The sequence below is a fragment of the Ursus maritimus genome, unplaced genomic scaffold, assembly GCF_017311325.1.
Source record: "Ursus maritimus isolate PB19 unplaced genomic scaffold, ASM1731132v1 scaffold_32, whole genome shotgun sequence".
Classification (NCBI taxonomy): domain Eukaryota; kingdom Metazoa; phylum Chordata; class Mammalia; order Carnivora; family Ursidae; genus Ursus; species Ursus maritimus.
This window is the reverse complement of record NW_024425786.1, coordinates 12,160,324-12,181,029: the sequence shown is the minus strand read 5'-3', so window position 1 is coordinate 12,181,029 and position 20,706 is coordinate 12,160,324. Positions and strand designations below refer to the sequence as shown.

At 55.2% G+C, this 20,706-nt stretch overlaps 1 protein-coding gene across 1 annotated transcript in view; it reads right to left on the bottom strand.

The window, feature by feature from the left end:
- The window catches only part of PADI3 (peptidyl arginine deiminase 3), a 28,922-nt gene extending 10,019 nt beyond the window's left edge, over positions 1–18,903 (bottom strand). Inside the window, 11 exon segments of the mRNA XM_008694676.2 lie at positions 1–111; positions 1,246–1,353; positions 3,040–3,151; positions 3,264–3,367; positions 3,566–3,744; positions 5,237–5,362; positions 6,082–6,199; positions 7,182–7,243; positions 8,627–8,699; positions 10,973–11,153; positions 18,812–18,903. Of these exon segments, the coding sequence (XP_008692898.2) occupies positions 1–111; positions 1,246–1,353; positions 3,040–3,151; positions 3,264–3,367; positions 3,566–3,744; positions 5,237–5,362; positions 6,082–6,199; positions 7,182–7,243; positions 8,627–8,699; positions 10,973–11,153; positions 18,812–18,903 (1,266 nt within the window).
- Between the last annotated feature and the right edge of the window lie 1,803 nt (positions 18,904–20,706).

The window sequence follows — 20,706 nt, the reverse complement described above, 5'->3', positions numbered from 1 at the left end:
CTCTTTCCCATTGGCCACCACTGGGGGGCTGACCTCCAGGTTCCCGAAGGAGTCCAGGCCACTCACAGAGCTGTCTTGTGGTTCCCGAGTCACATAGCCGAAATCTGGACCCTGGCAAGAGAAACAGTCAGGCTAGGGGTGGGGGTCACCAGAAGGAGCTTGAACCAATTTGCTGGGCTCTGAGCTCCTTAAGGATGGGGCAGGAGTGGCTGCCCATTCTTCAGATGGAAATACTGAGTCAAGACAGGAATCGGACCTAGTCAATATTCCGTGCATGCATAGGGGCCGAAGTTGGGAAATACACAGGCGCTCTGGCCCTGGTGCCACATTAGAGCACGTTATTCCCATGGTCACAGGGAGACAGTAAAAAGGGCCGCGGCTGCCTATACTCCCCATTAGCCTGGAGCCCGACGCTATGGCTCCCGCCGCCCCTTACCCTCTGAACAGCCCTCCTGCCAAGTGCAGCCCAAGGGCAAGTACCCGGCTGTTCTAGAGCAGTCTGAAAGGGGAGAGCTCCCCAGGGCCACGTCTCAGAAGGAACTCCAACAACACTGAGGCCCACGTGAGAAGTCCTACCACCTCTGTGATCCAGAGGGTGTTGGAAGGGCCCCAAGGTCTCTACAGCACCAAGGGAGTCTGCCCTCTCTCTTGCAGGAGGTCCCAGTCCCCAGCCACCATCTTCCCAGTATTCCTTATTACCAATATTAAACTCAGCTAACAGTGCTGCGTGCTTCCTCTGTCCGGTACAGAGAAGCCTCACAAGCACCTGTGAGGCCAGGGCTATAATATCATTTTTGCTGATGAAGAAACTGAGGCTCAGAGAGGGGAAGTGACTCAGGCCAGGTCACACAGCATCTGAGTAACAGAGCCGGGTGGTTCTGATTCCAAAGCCCGTGTTCTTAACAGCGGCACTGCCCCCGCCCCGCCCTTACCCAGGGTTGCCAAATGTAGTAAATAAAAATACAGAATGCATAGTTAAATTTGAATTTCAGATAAACCGCAAATATATTTTTAATATAACTATGCCCCATGCAAGGTTTGTAACATACTGATACCAAAAAGTTCCTCGTTGCTGATCTCAAACTCGGATGTAACTAGGCATCTCCTGTATTTTATCTGGTCACGCGTGTCCCTAAAGAACGTGGTCCCCGGTGCTGCGCCCTAGACTCTACGCCCCGGTGGGGCTTCGGGTAATGTTCCTGGACCCTCAGAGCCAGGCTGCAGCCTGTGGCCTGGACCACTCACCAGGATTCTTTTGTAAGGGAAGTCCTGCAGTTCTCCATTCCTGGGGGAGTCAAAGACCACCGGGAAGGTCTTGTGTGGCGCCTGAACGTAGCCCAGCTCCATCTCGTCCTGCGAACGAGAGAGACACCCTGTGGACAATCCACACTCGTTTGGCATTGAGCGCTTTGGGGAGGACTGTTCTTGGGGCTTCTTTGTCTCAGGCCTGCTTTGCCCTCTGGGCTGAAGAAGGCAGGGGTTCATGATGCCTGCTGGCTGGAGGAGGGGCTGGAGGCTCAGAGAGGGGGTGCTCTTGCCTAGGATCACACAGCAAGACAGGGGGGAATGAACTAGAACATGGACATGACCCCAGAGGTGTCCGCATGCCAGATCAGGGCAGAGTGGCCACAGAGAGAGCCCCAGGGTGGCCAGAGTTGGACGAACAAGTCGCTGGACATCGGCCAGCACCTCTGACCTCCACGTGTGGTCATTGTCAGGGCTGAAGGGACCAAAGGAGGTTTAGGTCTGCCTCCTTCTCAGATCTCTCAACTTTGAGCCCAGCTTGATCCTGACCCCTGTGGTCCCGGAGGCAAAGATGGCCCAGCACCATTGAGCTCTATATCCAATGAGAAGCTCACTGTTACGTGCCTGGCCCTGCTCTAAGCTCTTTATAAACATTGACTCCATCAATGCTCCACACACACACTCAGGCAGAGGCACTGTGATTACCCACATCACAGATAAGGAAAGTGAGAAACAGAGAGGTCTAATTATTTGTCTAAGGACACACAGCTAGTCAGCGGCACAGCCGGGATCCACATCCAGCCCATCTTGCTCCAGAGTCCTGCCCCGACCTCCCGCCTCATCAGATGGACCTCCAGCCATGACAGCTTCTCAGCTTGGCATGCACAGTCTCCCACTTCAGCTCCTCCCACTTCAGCTCTAGAACCTTGGCCGTGACCAACAAGAGCACGAGGCGAGCTTTCATGTCTCCCCTCTCAGGGCCTTTGCACACACTGGTCCTCTGCGAGGACCACCATCCACTGAACCCCAGCGTGGCCCTTACCAGCTCTGTGGCCCTGGGCATGTGTCCCCTGCGAGCACATGGTCCTGTCCTGTCCGGTTGCCCTTCCTCTGGGAGGGCTTTATTCATCCCCAGACAGAGGTGACACCACCCTCCTCCAAACCCTGCTGGCTCGTTGCTGGCACCCCTGCTACATCTTCAATTGCAGGAGCGGGGGCAGGGGGGTTGTTGCAATATTTCACCGCACCAGGGTTTCTCAGCCTTGGCATTGGTGACACTTGGGGACCCCTCTGAGATAATCCTCTGCTGTGGGGCTACCCTGTGCATTCACTGTAGGAGGCTTTGCAGCATTCCCGAGCTCCGCCCACTAGAAGCCAGTAGCACCACCATCCTCGGGGTGACAGCCAAACATTTCTCCAGAGACCGCCAAATGTCCGTCGGGGACAAAGTCGCCTTCCGTGGGAACCACAGGGCCCAGCTGCTGAGGGCAGGGAGTGTGTTCTGTACCTCAGCCACTCCCTTCAGGGCCAGCCCCATGCCTAGCCCAGGCCCTGTGGGTTAGCGGGGGTTCGATCTGGAGTCGATGTGTGCCTAGGTCTCCAGAAAGTTCTGGAGAGAGGGAGGAAGCTCTAGGTCTGGACTGAGAAAAAGGAGGGTCCCGGGGAGGACAGTCACAGCACCCAGGTCCTTCCAGATATTCACAGCAGCCTCCCCTCCCTGCCCTCGGTTGTGGTGGGCCAGCCTCTCCCTCCAAGACGCCGTGCTGGCTGGGTGCCGCCCCGCGGCCACGGTACCTGGATCCAGCGGTCGTTGCGGTTCTCGTTCTGCGGGCAGATGGTCAGCTTGCAGCCGGCCTTCCTGGCCAGCTCCTCCACCGCGTCCACAAAACCCGTGTTGTTCCTCACGCTGCAGATAAGCCCAGGGAGCGCAGCTCAGCACAGAGCCAGGTGTGGAGACCGGAGAGGCCGTGAGGGGCCGTGAGGGTCCGAAGGACACCCACGCCCTCCCCCACACTCACCGGCACACGTACACCTCCAGGGGCGGCAGGGTGCTGGGCGTCATAATCCAGGGCGCCACGCGAAACACCACGGTGTCGGTGAAGATAGGGGACTCGGAGAAATCCTACAGGGGAAGACGGGCAGACGGGGAAGAGCACTGGCCTTGGAGTCCAGAGGCCGGGCTGATGCCACTGGCGTCTCCTCGTCTCTAGAGGGGCAGCAGTGGGGTGGTCGAGAGCTCTGGGGTCCTCCAGGCCGGCAGTGCCCGTCTCTCCTGGGGGTGGAGCCCTTTCTTACCCTCTCTGCTCCGGCCACCTCTCACCTCGTTGGAGTCGTCCAGCAGGGTGACGTGGAAGGACACGAGCCCCGTGAAGCTGGCATCAGGGAACGAGAGGCCCTCCACAAAGAAGTGCTCCTCGTCCCCGTGGACACGGGGCACCTCGTAGGACACCTTGTCCTGGCCCAGCACGTGCCTGTAGGCCTCGCACGAGTCTTCGGGACCTGGGCGGGGATGGGAGGGACAGCTGTGACCCCCAGGTGGGCCCACAGAGCATGCAGGTGCAGGAGGAGCTGGGCCAAGCTCCCCGAAACCCCCCAAGCCAGACAGCAGCCCCTGCCTCTGTCCTCCCACCGGTGAAGGAGAGAAGATGCTTGGTGCCCAGCGTGGGCGAGGCCAGGGGAAAGTCCATTCCTTTCTAAGATGGCCGTTCAGACCTTCTGGAGACAACTTAGCAGCATCTCGCAAAGTAATGGCTACTCCTAGCGAGCAATCCCGCTTCCAGGGGTCTTTGCGACAAACGCACGTACGAGGGTATTCACTGGCTGTTCGTGCACGGAACGAGTATTTCCGGAGCACCTACTCTGCACCTAGGAGGCCTGGTTCTGGGCTCAGGATACGTACACACCACATGTGCACACGTGCATACACACATGCATGCACGCACCTGTGTGCACATTTAATGCATACAGAGAAAAGTCAGGAGAACACAGCAAATCGTTAACAGTGAACTCATTTTAAGAGTCAGGTTTAGGGGTAGGGATGAGGAACTCTCATTTTTTACCTTATATACTTCTATACTGTTTGAGCCTTTCATTTTTTAATGTTTTTAAAAAATTTCAGAGAAAGCACACGTGTGAGTGGGGGAGGGGCAGAGGGAGAGAGAGAATCCCAAGCCAACTCCCTGCAGAGCGTGGAGCCCGACGCGGGGCTCGATCTCAGGACCCTGAGATCACGACCCGAGCCGAAACCAAGAGTCAGACGCCCAACCCACTGCGCCAGCCAGGGGCCCCTTGTTTGAGCTTTTTAAAAATGAGCATTTTATCACTTGTATGCATGTGTATCTTTAAAAGGGATTCTATGTCCTTGCTCCCTCTATGGCTCTGTGGAGCCATAGTCAGGGGTTTGGGGGAGATGCCCTCTGAATCGTGTAGGGCTGTAGCCATCGTGCCGGGAGTGGCTTTCCAGTCCCCGAGCAAACACGACACATGAGGCAAGAGAAGCCAAACGGTAATTGTTGAATCTGAGCGGTCTGCATCCAGGGGTGCATCACTGTTCTCTACTTTTGTGTGTGTTTGAAAGTTTCGATAATAAGAATTTCTGAACTTGCTTAAAATATATTTTTAAATATATTTTTAAAAGATTTTATGTATTTATTTGAGCATAAGCAGGGGGAGGGGCAGAGGGAGAAGCAGACTCCCTGCTGAGCAGAGAGAGCCTGGCACGAGGCTTGATTCCAGAACCCTGAGATCATGACCTGGGCTGAAGGCAGACGCTTCACTGACTGAGCCACCCAGGCGCCCCTAAATATATTTGAATTCATCCAAACGGCCTTGGGCTGTGGCTGTGCCGGGATGCCAGCCCACCTATTTCAGAGTTCCCACATCTGACCGAGCTTCCTCTGCCCCCCAAGGCAGAGCCTGCCGTCCAGCCCACAGTGGGGAAACTGAGGCCCCCCAGCACTGGGAGCAGAGGAAGGGGAGGGCGTGAACTCACCACAGGCGTGGAAGACCCGTGCCCACTTGGCGTCATAGCTGGAAGTGTGGAGAATAAGTTTGTGGTCATCGAACAGGGCGGCAGGGCCTTGGGTCCTCAGGACCATGACGGACATGTCTTCCAGGTCTGCGGAGCCGGACAGGGGCGGCAGCTCAGGGGGCCCGCCACCCTCCGCGCCTTCTCCTCCTGCCCACCACACCACCCCTCCCCAGGGCAGAGGGTGCCAAGAACTGGGTCTCTGATCCCCAAATCTGTCCACCCTGTGAGAACACTGTTTCCAGTGTTTTCAAGAGCAAACCATGAGGACATCTGTAAGTGTGTGCCGTGTGACTGTGTCATACTCTCTCCAGGCCTCCGCTCCTTTACCCGCCCAACGGGAAGTATAGAGCGGCCAGCCCGGTGCCCGGGGACAGGCGAGAAGCGTGGGGTAGGCAGGCCACCTGGGCCATGTGCTGGGGAGAGTCTGGTCTCAGGACTAGCGTCACTCTCTGTTGACCCCAGGCAGGCCCCGCTCCCTCCCTGAGCCTCAGTGCTCCCCAATCTGAAACGAGGGACGATGTGCCCACTTTTGGAGAAGCTGTGCCCCCCCCCCCTGCACAAAGCACCTGGCCCGCACCCCGGGACATTACTGCCGCCTTCCTCACGGGGCTGTTGCGCGCAGTGTGGGACTGACTTAGAACGTGGGGCGTCCTGAAATGCAGCCAGGGGTGCCTGGTGGGAAGGCCGGATTTGGGGTGCAGATAGGAAGCTTTGGCTGGGAGCGGTTAGCGGGAACTCTGGCCCCCGGTGCTCCCTTTGGGGTTACCTGCTGGTGGCTGAGCAGTGACCCTGGGCACCCCCCTTACCTCGCAGGCAGTTCACATGCCGGTCACAGTTGTCCTGGTTGTAACAGTTCAGATCGTCCCTGTCGCAGTTCACCAGCAGGATGGCTCCATACCCGCCAGGCCCCCAGACCCAATCCCGCTGCCAATGGCAAAGCATAGCTCGTGATGGGGCTCGGACCTGTCCTCTGCCCCCACCCAGCAACCACCTGGCCAGCGTCCTGACCCTGTCTCCTTCTCTTCGCCCTCCATGTGAGGACAGGTCCACTCTCATGGAAGCGCTTCCTGCACCAGATCCGGCAGTGGCTCCCGAATGCCCACACCAGCAAGTCCAAACTACACAGTGGTCTTTCATGGCCAACTGTGGCACGTCTCCAGCCAATGTCCTATTTCTCAACGGGCAACTTCCTGATTATAGATCCATTCCCGGCTCCAGGCCTTGGCTCCCGCTATTCCTTCTACCTGGAATGCCCTCTCTCTTGCATTGCTTTAGAGCCTAGTTCAAGTGGACTTCAGAGGAAGTCTTCCTTGCTCATGCAGCCCAGCTTGACCTTCTGCTCTGAACTCCCAATGCGTTAAGTGTCACCACATTTCAGCCCAAAGTTCTTTAACAGTCTCATACTTTGTAGAGTTCCCCTTTCACCTAGATTAGAAGGTTGGCACTCCAGGGCCGGGGGCCACCTCTGGCCCACGGCTTCTTTTTGTAAATAAAGTTTTATTGGAACAGTCATATCTGTTGTATTGACTACAGCTCTTTCACACTACAATGGCAGAATTGAATAGTTGCAACAGAGATACTTTGCAATGCCTAAAATATTTCCTATCTCACTTTTACAGAAAAAGTTTGCTGACCCCTGACCAAGACTGAAATTCCAGAAGGACTTTTCCCCACAAAGGAAGGCCTAGCCCAGACCTGGGCATGTATACACTTGATAATTCTTGGTAATGATTTTTCTCCTGGAGAAAGAAGATTGCCAAACATGGCTGGTTCCCATTTGGTTCTCCTGACCTCAACAGGAGCTAGGAGGCAGGGAGATACCTGTAAAGGCCTCACTGCTCTTAACCCAGCCTAAGTCAACTCCAAACTCCATGTCCCTTTCTGGGCCCAGGTTGAGTTGCCCTACCTTATCCACAAAGCTCCTGTTCTGCCTGCCCTCACAGTTCAGGTCACAATCCAGAGCGATGTCTGCAAGGGGAGGGCAGAGAGTAGGTCACTATGGGGTTCCCAGGAGTCCAGCACAGGTCCCACAATGCATATCCTGCCTCTAACAACGCCTCCTGCAGACAGAGCATTTTCAACTTTCTTGCTAAGTGCATTGCAGGTGCTTGTACCCATGCAAACTCCCATCCACCATCAAGGAGCCCCCCAGTTCCACATCCTTGGCAATGCTGAGTATTAAGCAACTTTCCATTTAGGTTCTGATCACTGGGGCTTTCTCTTCTGTGAATTGCTTATTCATATTTTTTGCCTGTTTCATTAATTTGTCTTTTTTTTCCTACTGATTGGAGTTCTTCACAATCTATATGTACCAAATCAGACACATGCATTGCAAATTTCTTTCCTCAGTCCATATTTTCACTTTTTCTTCCCTTTTTGTTTAAAGTAAGCTCTGTGCCCAATGTGGGGCTTAAACTCACGACCCTGAGATCAAGATTCATGTGCTCTGTGGACTGAGCCAGCCAGGCGGCCCCATCATTTGACTTTTCACTTGTCCTCCGTTGTATAAAAGTTTTAAAATTTAATACAGTCTAATTTATCATTGCCCTATCTTCAGGTTCACTGATCCTCTCTCCACTTGTGTCAAGTCTACCAAGACAACCCAGCAGGAGCATTTTTAAAAAATCTATTACCATGATTTTTAGTTCTAGCATTTCATTTCAACATCTTCTTATCGTTTTCATCTCTCTGTTGAAATTCCCCATCTGTTCATTCATGTTGTCTACCTTTTCCTTTAATGCATCACTCAATCTGAGTTACCATGCATGGAGTTTATATACAATTTGTGGATAATTGCCATGAAAAGCTTAAGGTGGAAAAAGTAAGGTCCTGTTCCAGGCCTAGAGTATGTCTCCCTTTGCTTACAAAAGGAGGGAGTCTGCAGGTATGCCTGTGTCCACCTGCACAAGCACAGCAGATCTCTAGAAGGATGCTGGGCTGGGGGAACTGGAAGTCTTAGGTGGGGAGAAAGGGAGGTTTACTTTTCAATATATACTCTTTTATACCATTAGAATATTTTTTAAAGATTTTATTTATTTATTTGACAGAGACAGAGACAGCTAGCGAGAGAGGGAACACAAGCAGGGGGAGTGGGAGAGGAAGAAGCAGGCTCATAGCGGAGGAGCCTGATGTGGGTCTCGATCCCACAATGCCGGGATCATGCCCTGAGCCGAAGGCAGACGCTCAACTGCTGTGCCACCCAGGCACCCCTATACCATTAGAATTTTTTAAATGCACCCTTATTTTAATTTTTAAAATGAAATGAGTTGATGTTTGTAAAGAGACCCTTGTTTGTTGTCATTCCTAACCACCCCCCACCTCGGCCGAGGCGCTAGCATGGCCCCCACTTACCAACACAGGTGAGGTAGAGCACCGCATAGGCCAGGGGCAGGGGCTCATGGCTGGAGTGGTAGGAAATCTGAACCTGTAGAGAAATGGGCCCAGAATCAAGCCGGCTGAAGCCAACAGCCCCCACGCCAAAGGATAGGTCTTGGGGGATCTGGCAGAAAAGAGAGAGGATCTCAGGAACCTCTGGGCACTGAAGTTGAGTTTGCCAACCCAGCTCTTCCATTAGTCTCTCTGCCATTTCTCTTTCCATGCCTTGCTTGGCCCATCTGTAAAATGGGAACTATTTGTGAGGGATTCCCTGGAGACCTGGGCCCCAGTGCTGCCAACGACTACCAGTTTGGCCAAGCCCCTGCTCCTCTTTGGATCTCTGTTTTGCCATTTGTCAAATGAGGAGGTCTCCGACCGGGCAGGGTTTAGGGACCCTCTCTTATCTGTGGGATTCAGACAGGTCTGGACATGAGCCCAGCACCTCTGGGTTTTGTGACCTTGGCCAAGGTCCCTCACTTTCCTGAGCCGTCTGGTTTCCTCATCTGCAGGACAGCGAGCAGACAGGTCCCTACCGCAGGGGGTTATAGTGCCGCTTAGAAACAATACATGTACAAGACTGACCCCGTAGGCAGGGCCCCAGACACACCAGCTATTGTTCATAGAGGGCCGGCGACATTGTGTGAGGTGGTGAAGAGCTCTGGGCTCCAATTCCGGATCCACCACTGTGACTATCCTGGGAAGAGTCACTTGTCCTCTCCGAGCCTCAGTGTCCCCTGCTGTAAAGTAGGGATAATAATAGTCCCTACCCCAGAGGGTTGATTGTAGGCTGTGACCATCAAAGAAGGAAGGCGGGTGACGTGCTCCGCGCTGCGCTTGGCTAAGCAACCCCGGTACCTGCTAAACGTGGGGCTGACGGTGACTGATGAGAACACAGTTCCAGGCCCACATATCAAAGCCCCTTTGGCCCACCGCCCTCCACTTGCACGCTCCCTCCTGATGGGGGTCCCTCAGCTCCACCAGAAGGTTCAGCACCCCTCAGTGCTGGGAGCCCCTAAATCCTGCCATCACTGACCCCCCTCTGTCAAGCCTCAGGCATACAGTTACCTGGGTCCAGGTCAAAGGTGGGGGAAGGGGAAGGGCGGGACACTCCGACCCTCCTCAGTCCCTTTGGTCTTTGGCATCCACACAGCCCCCAGCTCGGCAGGGCACCCAGGAGGGGCCCTCACCAGCTGGCTGGTCCCCTTGCCCTGCGCCGGGGACTCTGTCCTGACCCTCACCAACTCTGCTACTCACGAGATCGGGTGACTTCAGGTAAGCAACACCCCTTCTCATTCTCAGTTTCCTTATCTGAGAGATGAGTTCATTTACCCGTCCACCTGCATCGCAGAGCTCAGTGGAGGGGCTCATCTCAGAGACATGGGTGGGAAAAGACAGGGGGTGATGAAGGGAACCTGCCCCCCGGGTGTCAGGCAGGTCTGTGTAGAATTCTAACTCTCTGATTGGCTCAGTGGCCTGGACACGGTTACTCTGAACCTTGGCGGCCCCACCTATGGAATGGGGATCAGACCCCGCCTCTCTGAGCTGTTGTGAGGGCTGCCTGAGCTCACGGCTGCCGAGGGCGTGGCTTATGGTCAGTGGTCCTTAAAAGGTCAGTTTCCTAAGACACTGCTCCTAACATGGGGCGGGAACCTGCCAGTCCCACACGACAAGGCCAGCTTCCCATCACTCCTTTAAGGGGGCATCACCTGGGCCAAGCTCAAGGGTCACCCCAGTTCTCCCCTCTTTTAAATGCCCCCTGCCCTGAGGCCAGCACCCTGCCTACAGCTGGGCCTTGTTAAACTCACCCTTGGTGGCTGAATGAGCAGAGAGGAGAGGAGGGGAAGTTACGTGCCTCTGAGAAGGGAAGGGGTCAGCGAGAGAGTGGATTAGGAGGTGAGGCACGTTGTAGAAAGGGGAGAACTCATCTCCCCAGGCACCGGCATCCCCCCATCTCTTCATTCAGAGTGGCAGAGATCACCTAATCAACCCTCAGCCTGCAGAAAAACGGGGACACCTCCCTTCACTGGGGTCTTGGGAAACAAGAAAAGAAGCAAGTGTTGGCTCATGTTCCACCCCACACCAACACCAGGGGGAAAGGTGCTGTGATCATCCCCATTTTACAGATGGGGAAACTGAGGCCCAGAGGGCTGATGTGACTTGTGAGCAGACACACTGTTTATGTCTGTAGGTCGCAGGGCTGGCTGGTTCCAGGGGCGGGTACTTACCCATCACGCTACCCTGCCATCTGGGTAAATAGAGGGTGCTGGTCCTTGTGGAGCTAGATCGCTGCCCCACCCACCCCAGACCAGGGGACCTGCTCACATGACTGTCATTGAGGTCGTTGCTGGGAGAATTCATGACCACGATGATCTCCAACCCCGTATCAAAGTGCCACCGCCTGGTGTCTGCACGCTCCCGGGCCCTCTCCATACTAGGAGAGATGTAGATGTCCACGCCGGGGGTCCCATAGACCTCAAACATCTCTGTGCCCTCAGGTACCGACCTGGGAAGGACAAGAAGCCATGGGAAGTACTAGAGGGGGGCAATATTTATTCAGATGCTTGAGCTTGACTCAAACTCTTGCTTCCTCCAGGAAGCCTTCCCTGACTACCCCAAGCCTCTCAGATCCCCACAGCAAGCTCCTGGGAGTGAAGCCTGGACCCCACACGAATGCGTACACAATCTCACATTCCAAGGTTCTGTGTTTATTAACATTTCCTTTGTGAGTTATTTTAACTCCAACAAAACTGCAAGCTTTTTGAAAGTTAGGATCCAGTTGAGTGCTTTATAACCCCCCAATGCCAAGCTGGGTTCAAGGAGCTCAGTGGACACCAGCCCGCAAATGGACCCCGCTGCAGTTTTGAGACCCTGGCTTTAAGAAGAGCAGTCTTCCCTCAAAGTCCATTGCACCCCTCTTTAGCAGGCAAGAATATGTCCTTGGGATCTTCCCTAGGGAAGGGTAGTAAAGTTTGTGCAGTGCCCACTGTGTGCCAGGTGCCTTGTATTTCCTAGCTCCTTTTAGTCTTATAAGTCTGCAAAGTGAGTGGTATCATCTTCATTGCAAAGGTGAGAAACTGAGGCTCAGAGAGATCAAGAGCCAAGCCCAAGGTCACACAGCATCGAATGGTGTGGCCAGGTTTGCCCTTGGGTCTCTGACACAGGGCCCGTGCTTCTCCGTGGCGCTGCAGTGTCACCTGGGAAACTGGGCCAGATTCAGTCAAACAACCATGTATCATTTATATGGTTAAAAATTCTATGTCATCTGGCCCTGGGACTGCGTTCTCCCCCTCTCCAGCTAGTCTGGGATTCCTGTTTGAAATCACTATGTTCACCCTCTGATTGTCTGTGGGGCCCCCGGGGGGGGGGCTACTGTGCCCAGAGGCATTGCCAGATGGAGGCAGATACACCCACTACTCTCCGCACTGCCCCAGAACCTTCGATCCCACCAGGGAGTTAAAAACAGCACTGCCCAGGGCAGCCAGATGGGACTTAAAGTCAGGAAGTCAGTGGTCAGTGGAACCCCATGTAGGGAGAGGCTGCTGTGAGCCAGAGGGACCAGAAGGCTTCCTGGAGGAAGCAGCATACACGTGCGCCTGGGGGATAACAGGAGCTGATATTTGTTGAGCTCTTGCTAGATGCCAGCCCCATGCGAGGTTCTTATGTCTATTATATCGTGTAATCCTCTCAATAAACCTAGGAGACACAGACTACCATTGTCTCCCATTTTATAGATGGGGAAACTGAGTTAATTAAGTAAACTGGCCAAGGTCATGGAGCTAGTAAGTGGCAGGACTGGGATCCCAGACCAGGCCTTCTGGTTCGTGAGTCCATGTTCTCACCCACCACCTCCCCTAGAGTAGTCCAAATAAGCATAGCCCCTGAAGCCCCCATCCCCTGCACGCTGACCAGGGCAGCCTGGCTAAGCCCTTCCAAACAGCATTCATTTCATCCTCACCACAGCCCCAGGAGGAAGGGATTATTATCCCACTCACATGTGGGGGAACAGAGGCTCAGGATGGGCAAGAGACTTCCCCAAGGTTGCACAGCTGGTGATTCGACTCCAGGCCCTTTTCCTTTCCCTGCTCCACTTGGAAGAGAGCAGACCTCCTTCAATATACTCTCTTCGCTCCTCCACCAGCGGGATTCTGATACTTCCCAAAGTAGCTTTTTTATAAATGGAGAAATAAGCCGAGCCCAAGCTCCACTCGATTAGACAGGTCCCAGTCCAGTATGTGGCCCTCCCAGGCGTCCTCCCCAGCGGGAAGGGGCCAACACACCTGCTTCCCCTCCCAAGCATGGCTGCTAGATTTAGCAAACAAAAATAGAGAGCACCCCGTTGGACTCGGATTTCAGATAAACAACAAGTAATTGTTTTAGTCTAAGGATGTCCCATGCAATGTTTGGGACATGCTTACACTAAAAAAATATTAACTGTTTATCTGGATTTCGAATTTAACTAGGCATTCTGGATTTTATCTGGCAACCCTATTCCCAAAGCCTGTAATTTCCAGGACTGGTGGTGCCCTCTGTCCTGTTGTGCCCTGGGTGTGTGGGCCAGCCCATCACGGGACATAAAGAACCTGGACAGAGAGGCATGGGGCACAGAGAGAGAGAAAGACAGAGACAGAGAGAGACAAAGAGATATAGAAAAACCTAGAGTGATGGAAAGCCAGAAAGACAGAGACACATGGAGCTAGACCGGGTATGAAGGGCCTCCCTCCACCCCCGGGAGCACCGTCAGCCCCACTCCCTGAGTCACCCGGCCTCCAGCTCCCCAGGAGGCTTATAAACTTTTCATGAAACGCCCCACAACCCCAAGCCGCTGCTTGGACTGCGGGTGCCCACGAGCTGGAGGCGAGAAGCTTGAGGGTCCTTCTGGTGTGGAACCCCACCCAGCTCCCCACCCCTAGTCCCCGGGTTTGGGGTATCCCAGCCCAGTTCCCTTGCGTCTCCTTGCATGAGGCGCCGGGGATCCCTGGTGAAGATCCTTTCAGGCCTGGGGGGAAGGAGCCGAGAGCTCGGTGGTGCTGGGACCAGAGTCAAGGGTCAGGTTTAGACTGGGCTAGGTCGCACATGAGCCAGGTGACACGGAGTAAGTCACCTGGCCTCCCTACAGAGTGGAATGACGACACCCACTTGGTCAACCTCACGGACAATTGCAAGGCTCAAATGTGATCATGGGAAAGGCTTGGAAAACCACCCATCCGAGAGGGGGGAAGGGGGCACTTCAAGTAAACTAGGAAGCAGGAAATGGGGAGAAAGAGGGAGGTTGGGGGGTGGGCTGGGGGTCTGGGGGCAGCTTCCTGGAGGGAGGCAGGGGAACCAAGGACAAGGAGGAGACATGTCTGAGGGGAAGGCATTTTCACAGGGGAGACTTAGGAGGGCAGGGTAAGCTCAGGCGGTAATGGGGAGCCAGTGAAGGTCTTGATCAGGAAGGGCAGCTCCTTGGAACTGAGGCGAGGGGGTTGAGCCTGTGGATGCTGGGCCCGGCAGGCTGGGTTCCAATCCCAGCCCTACCACCCACTAGGTGTGTGACCTTGAGGGAGACACTTGGCTTCCCACTGCTTCGGCGTCTCTGTCTATGAAGTAGAGAAGATCAAAGGAGTCCGTGTGTGCAAACGCTCCAGACAAGCGAAAGTTAGAGGCACCTGAAGCCATGCCTTGCTTCACTCCAGGGAAACTGAGGCCCAGAAGAGAAGGGACTAGAGGGTAAGGCTCCAGACTCCCGGGCCAGTGCTCATGCCCCACCAGGGAAGCTGTTAGGAAGATCAAAAGAGTGGCTGCTGGGAGAAGAGAGTCAGGTACAGGAGGGGCTGGATTTCAGTACAGCAGGGGAAGAAGCCAGAGGCTCCCCGGGACAAACCGTCCTCCAGCCAGGCCACCCCGAGCTGCCGGCATGCTGCTGTAGACCGCGCCCCAGCCCAGCCCTGGGGGCTTCGGGCTTTCCCCCACTGAGGCTGTCCACGCACGGGACAGTCCGAGGCCCTTCCCCGCACCAAGCAGCTCTGGCCAGCCCGGGGGCCCAGCTCTCCGGAGGCTCTGCCAGCCTGGATGAATGGGGGCTAAAGCGTGCTACGGTGACCAACAGTTCTGCTTCGCCAGAGATGGGCTGTGTCCTGGGTGTAGGACTTCCAGTGCTGAAACCTAGAAGGTCTTGGGGAAACCGGACAGCTAGTCGCCCTCACAGTGGCCAACCTCAGGCCCACCTGTTGAAAACGCAGAGTCCAGACCCAGCTGGGCTACAGGCAGGGTCCCCAGAACCTGTCCTTCAAGCCACACTGACGCGCAGTGACATCTGAGAGCCATGGCTAAGGGTGGGCTGTCTCCCTGCGCAGCGTGGGAAGGACGCAGGGTGAGCCCACCCCCTCCTAGGAATCAAGACAAGTCAGGTCTTCCTTTATGCTCTATGTCACCCCTTCAATGGTGAGGATGATGATGGCAACAGTGGTGACAAAGGTACCCCACAGCCACACACCATCAGCCCTGTTATCCCCTCATACAGATGAGGGAACAGGCCCAGAGAGGATAGGTGACTTGCTCAGAGTCACACAGCCGGTCGATGACAGAGCTGAGACTCACAGCCAGCTCTGTTCCCCACTCCCCTGCAAACCCAAACCCATCCTCTCCTTTCATGGGCTCAGGACCTTGGCCTCTGGGAAAACGAGACCAGACATTTCAGAGCCAAAAAACTGATGTGAAAGGTCTTTGTGGCTGAAATCAGGCAGGTTGACAAGATGACCACCATGGTCCCCCCTGACGTGGCCCACGGGGGCAGAGCAGACCAAGGCCCACACAGCTCAGGCTCTGGGTGGCAGTACCAGTTTCCCTCCCTGTTCAGCGAGGTTCCCAGATCCCGAGTCCTCTGGCCTCACCATCACCAGGGTCAGAGCACTGCCCCTCCTTAGTCTCACATCTTCCCGCCCCTGAGAAATGGTGGCCCCAGGAGCCCTTTCCCTAAAGCTCAGGTCGTTCGGAGGGTTGACGACGCATCAGCCTCCCAGGGCCCGGCTCTGCCCAGGCGGGTCGACACGCTCACATAACACAAGCCGGTGGAGGCGGACAGAGAGCCGCTTTGTCAAACCAGCAAGGGGGCTCAGACACCTCCATGAGCAGAGCATGAAACCCACTGTTCTATGCCAGCCTCTTCAGGGCGCATGAGGGGAAACTGAGGCCCAGGAAGGAGCAGAAAGTGGCTCAAGATGAGAGAGCAAAGGACGACAGAGCTAGGACTAAACCTCAGGGATCCTGGCCCCCAGGTGCTCTCTGCCTTTTCACTCCACTGACCTGCCTCCGCTGAGCAAGAGGTGACAGGAGCTGTTGGCTTGTCCAACTAGGGCAGTGGTTTTCGACTCCGGCTACACATCCATCCCCAGCATGTGGCTCAGCACACCCATGGATCTCCCTTCCTTCCCTTTTCCCCTACCAACCTCCGCTCAGGAAAGCAAAGGCCCCTTACCAAGTCGGGGCCATCTCCAGCTCAACGGAAGGCAAGAAGACAGGGTTTAGTCCATTGCCACAGACAGAGTGCCCCAACGGTCTTGCCTGTGCTCATCCTTCAAGGCTCTGGTTGGTGCTCTTCCTCCAGGAAACCTGCCCTGACTGCTCGGCTTCTGTTAATTTCTCTTTTCTCATCGCCTTCTTCACCCAGTAGGGTTCAGAGGTTGTCCCCCGGCCATCTTGTGGATGGCAGGTTTGGGGACACTTGAGGCTGGGACAGAGCCTTAAAATGATGATGATGGTGGTGGTGGTGGTGGTGGTGGTGGTGGTGGAGTGGTGGTGGCGGTTACCACGATGGACTGTCCACCACATGCCAGGCATGGCCTATGTGCTACACACACAATCTCATTCAATCCTCCCCAGAGTCCTTTGAAGTGAAGGTCAAAGTGTTTGGGTTGCAGCCTGGCTCCGCCACTCCTCATGGGCTGTGTGACATGGGGCAAATTACTCAACCTCTCTGTGCCCCTATTTCCTCATCTATAAAATGGGGATGATGATAGCCCCTCCCCCCCATAGAACTGTGGGAATTAGTTACTACACATCGAGTGTTTCGGGCGGTGCCTGGTTTGGAGCCGTCTCTAAGTGTCATCGCTAGTAGGACCGTGTCCATCCTACGGATGAAGGAACAGACTCCAGGAAGTTAAGCGACTTTCCCAGAGTCGGAAGGCTGCTAAGCCACAGCGCCACAGCGGAGCCAGCACATCCTCTCTCCTTCCCCTTGTTGGCCCACAGGGTGAGCACCAGGATGGCGGAATCACGACACCTCCAAGCTGGAAGGGACCTCAGGGCTGACCCGGTCCTGCTCCCCTTGCAAGGCAGGAACCCTTCCACCAAGTGTGAGGTGGTCCAGCCTCCGATAGAACTCTGAAGGGACAGGATTCTCAGAGAGCGGGGACCAGGCCTCCTTGTTCACATTGTGTCCCCATGCCCAGCCTGCACTAGACCCCAAATAAATACTTGCTGAAGGTGTGAACGAAGCAACTAGCAGCTCTTCCCCCCCAAGGCGGTCCGGTCATCGAGGCCCAAGGATCCTTCCCGAGGGCACCTGAGGCTCTCCTCTGCACCCTGCGCTGTCCCCCCCACTGCCTGCTCTGCGAACCCCAGCACGGCTCATCCATTCACAAAACCCCAAGACGCTGCTGCCTTTGCCTGTGGTGACCCCAATTCGTCCTCCATCCTCTCGGGACGCTCTGCAGGGGAGGAACTGGCCCTCAGCTTCCTGGGGCAGGTCACACTGGAGGCACATCTGCCCGATGGGCATGAGGCAGCTGACGCAGGTGAGTCATGGCCATGGGCACGCAGCCTGGAGGAGGGGGTGGCGCCAGGCAGCATGGACACCTTTCCTCCCTTGTCACTCCTCCTGGCACAGTCTCTGTGGCTGCCCCCTCCTCCAAATCCCTTTCCTCCTTTTCACTGCCCACCCACCATCAGCCAAGCTTTAGCTCCCGGTGCCTGGCTGGGCTAGTCCTGCTCCAGACTTGGTTGCCTCCCATGACCAGCCCCTCACCCCTTCTTATCTAATGCTCTGGGACCAACCCCATCTCTGCTTCCGACTAAGTTCACTCCCATTTTTAAAGTCTTAGTCTGGGATACTGGTTCTCAACTGGGAGTGATTCCCCCCCCCCCGGTCATGTTTGACAATGTCTGGAGACATTTTTGGCTGTCACGAGTGGGTTGTATCATGGGCATCTCGTGCATAGAAGCCAAGGGCGCAGCTCAGCATCTCCCAGTGCACAGGGCGGCCTCCGCAGCGGGGAATTATCGCGTCAGTAGTGCTGAGGTTTGGAAACCTGGTCTGAGGAGAGGGTGGGAGACGTGACAAGGGATTGGTGACACGGTTCTGCCTTCTCTCCTCCCTGTCCCGACTACCTGTGTCCCCAGCTCTGCCTTGGAGCTGGGACCCCTGGAGATTCCCCAAAAAGCTAAGTGGCCAGCTCCCTGGTGGTTCCCAGAGCCCAGTGCCTAAAACCCTGCCCAAATTCTCCTTTTCTTCCTGGGAGAGAGAGAAGGTGGGGCCTTACCTCCACCCATTGGCTTTAAGGACATGGCCACGGCACACAGTAGGGCCATAACATGTGGGCTCTGAATGGCTGGAGGAAACCAGATCCTTCCTCTTCAAGGGGCAGACAGCTAAAAGCATAAGACGCCTGACCATGAATGGGTTTGAATCCTGGCGTTGACACTTAGTTACTGTGTGACCTGAGCAAATGGCTTGCCCTCTCTGTGCCAGTTGCCTCATTCATCAAATGAGATGAAGCTGACAACAAACGTAGCTCACAGGTTGTTGTGAAGGTTAAATTGGAGCATTAAAGTTCAAGGGTTAAATTCAAGAAGCTTCCAAGCTTAGAGCGGTGTCTGACACATAGGAAGTGCTACCTAAGCACAAGTGATTTCTAAAGAAATGATTGATGCTCTTTGCAGAGCTCATAGGCTGGGGACCAGGGCTGGGGGTACACACCTCCTCCTATTCTTGTGTACCCAGCCTGCAGGGTCCTCCAATGTGCCCAAGTCCCCACGACACCAGCACCCTCCAAGGCCCTAGACCAGAGCTCAACCATTGCAAGTCCCCTGGCTTAGGGGGAGGGAAGCCTTGCACAGCTTGCCGGAAGAGCCCGAGGGGCTCAGCACCAAGGGACTGCAGACCCCCAGGCCTCTGGCTCTTACCCATAAATGTCCACGAGGGTCTCCACGCCAGCCACACACACGGCGCTGGTGGGATGCTCCAGGGACACACGCACAATCCTCTGCAGTGACATGCTGGCCTTGGACTGGGATTGGGCCAGCAAACACAACACTGCCCCGCAGAGCCCTTGACCGGTGGTTTAAAAGACCCTGGCCCCGCCTCTCCAGTCCTGGAAGCCCAGCCCCTTCCCAGAGCCAGGAGCTTAGGATTGGCCAGAAGGAACCCATCGTTTGCATATGAACCTGTTGCTACGCTCCCAGCACAGAGGGAGTTAGTTTCTCCTTCTAAGAGAGCAAGTCCCCACAGGCACCTGGCTGGGGCACCAGGGCTTTGGGGGTTGGAGGAGGCAAAGATGTGGGGTACTGACCTGGGCACCTTCCTTTGAAGGCGGAAGAGCTGGTGAAAATGTAGATTCCCAGGCCCCACCTCCAGTCTGACACAGCCGGCTAGGGGTGTCACCTGGCATGCGGATTTTTTTATAAGCACCCCAAAGCATTTTGAGAAACCCTGAGAAACCCCAGCCTTTTTCTTAAGAGCATGGAGTGAAGAGGCAGGACTGGATTCAGCCCTGCCTCAACCACCTCCTGGCTGCGTGGCTGTGGACAAGTCACTTCATTGTTCTGTGCCCCACGTGTTGCTTCTGAAAATGCTGTTGCAGGGCTTACATGGGACGACGTGGGCAGAGCTCTAGTGCGGAGCTCAGCATTATTCTATTACTGGCATCGTCATTATTATCACATGCCAAAAGCCTGTGGAATGGGTGGGTGGTGTGAGTTAAACCCGCTCTGGCTAGGAAGAGCTTAGAACACCGGGGTAAGAAATCTTACTTGTCAGGTGGGGAAACTGAGGCCAGAGGGGGCATTCGGCCACCTGAAGCAGCAGGAGCAAGGGCTCTGGGGAGAGGTCTTGGGTTCAGATCCCGACTCCACCGTGCACCAGCTATGTGGCCTTGGGTGGTTACGTTCCCTCTCTCCGAGCCTTGGTTTTCTCATCTGTAGAAAATGTGGCTGATCACCAGCGGGGCAGAGATAATGGCGGGGACACGCCCTACCCAGCCAGGCTCTAAAGGTGCTGAATAGAAGCTTCCTCCCTTCTCTCTGGTGATGCTGCCAGTCTGAGGCCAGGGAGTGACAGGGACCTGCTCCCCAGAATCCCCAGTGGGTGGACTCCCAGCAGTTCAAGGATCTCAGCAGGACTCTAAGACATGCTCTTCGATCCCAGAGTCTGGGAAGGATGTTCTCAAGGGGAGCTGCTGGGCTGCTGGATTCAATGACAGCTTTACTTTTTTGGCTAGAAAATGGCTTGATGGCCAACTCAGCTCTGGGTAAGAGTCAGGACTCAGAAGGAAGCCACAAGCAGTCCCCCTACCTGCTTATGAGCACAGCTGGGGAATCTGTGCAGAGACTGGGGGCTTCCCCCTGGGCACTGGCCAACTGTGCTGGGGGCCGGGCCAGCTTCTGGCTTAAAGCCCTGTATCTCCCTTTGGAAGTAGACCCAGGCCTTCACCTCTCCCCAGTTAATACCAGCTTGTAGAAACACATCTGTTGTTCATTCAGACTAAAGTGTCAATGACTGATGGGCAGCAACTTTTTACCTTTTAGTCCACAACAAAAGACAGAATAAAGTGAATAAGTGAGTGAGTGAGTGTCAAAGGGTACAATCTGAGGCAGCAGCCAGCGTGTAGGATGAGAGGGGTGATATTTTCAGGCTCCTGAAATCGGAACACTGAGGCTGGGTAACCTGTAGCTTTAGAGGTAGGAATGCAAGGGAACCCTAGTGGCCTTTGGCCCTGGGCACGAGTCCCACTGGAGAATCTCCTACCTCTGCCGGTAGGGCCCAGCCCGCCCGCATCTGAGAGATGGAAGAGATAGCCAGC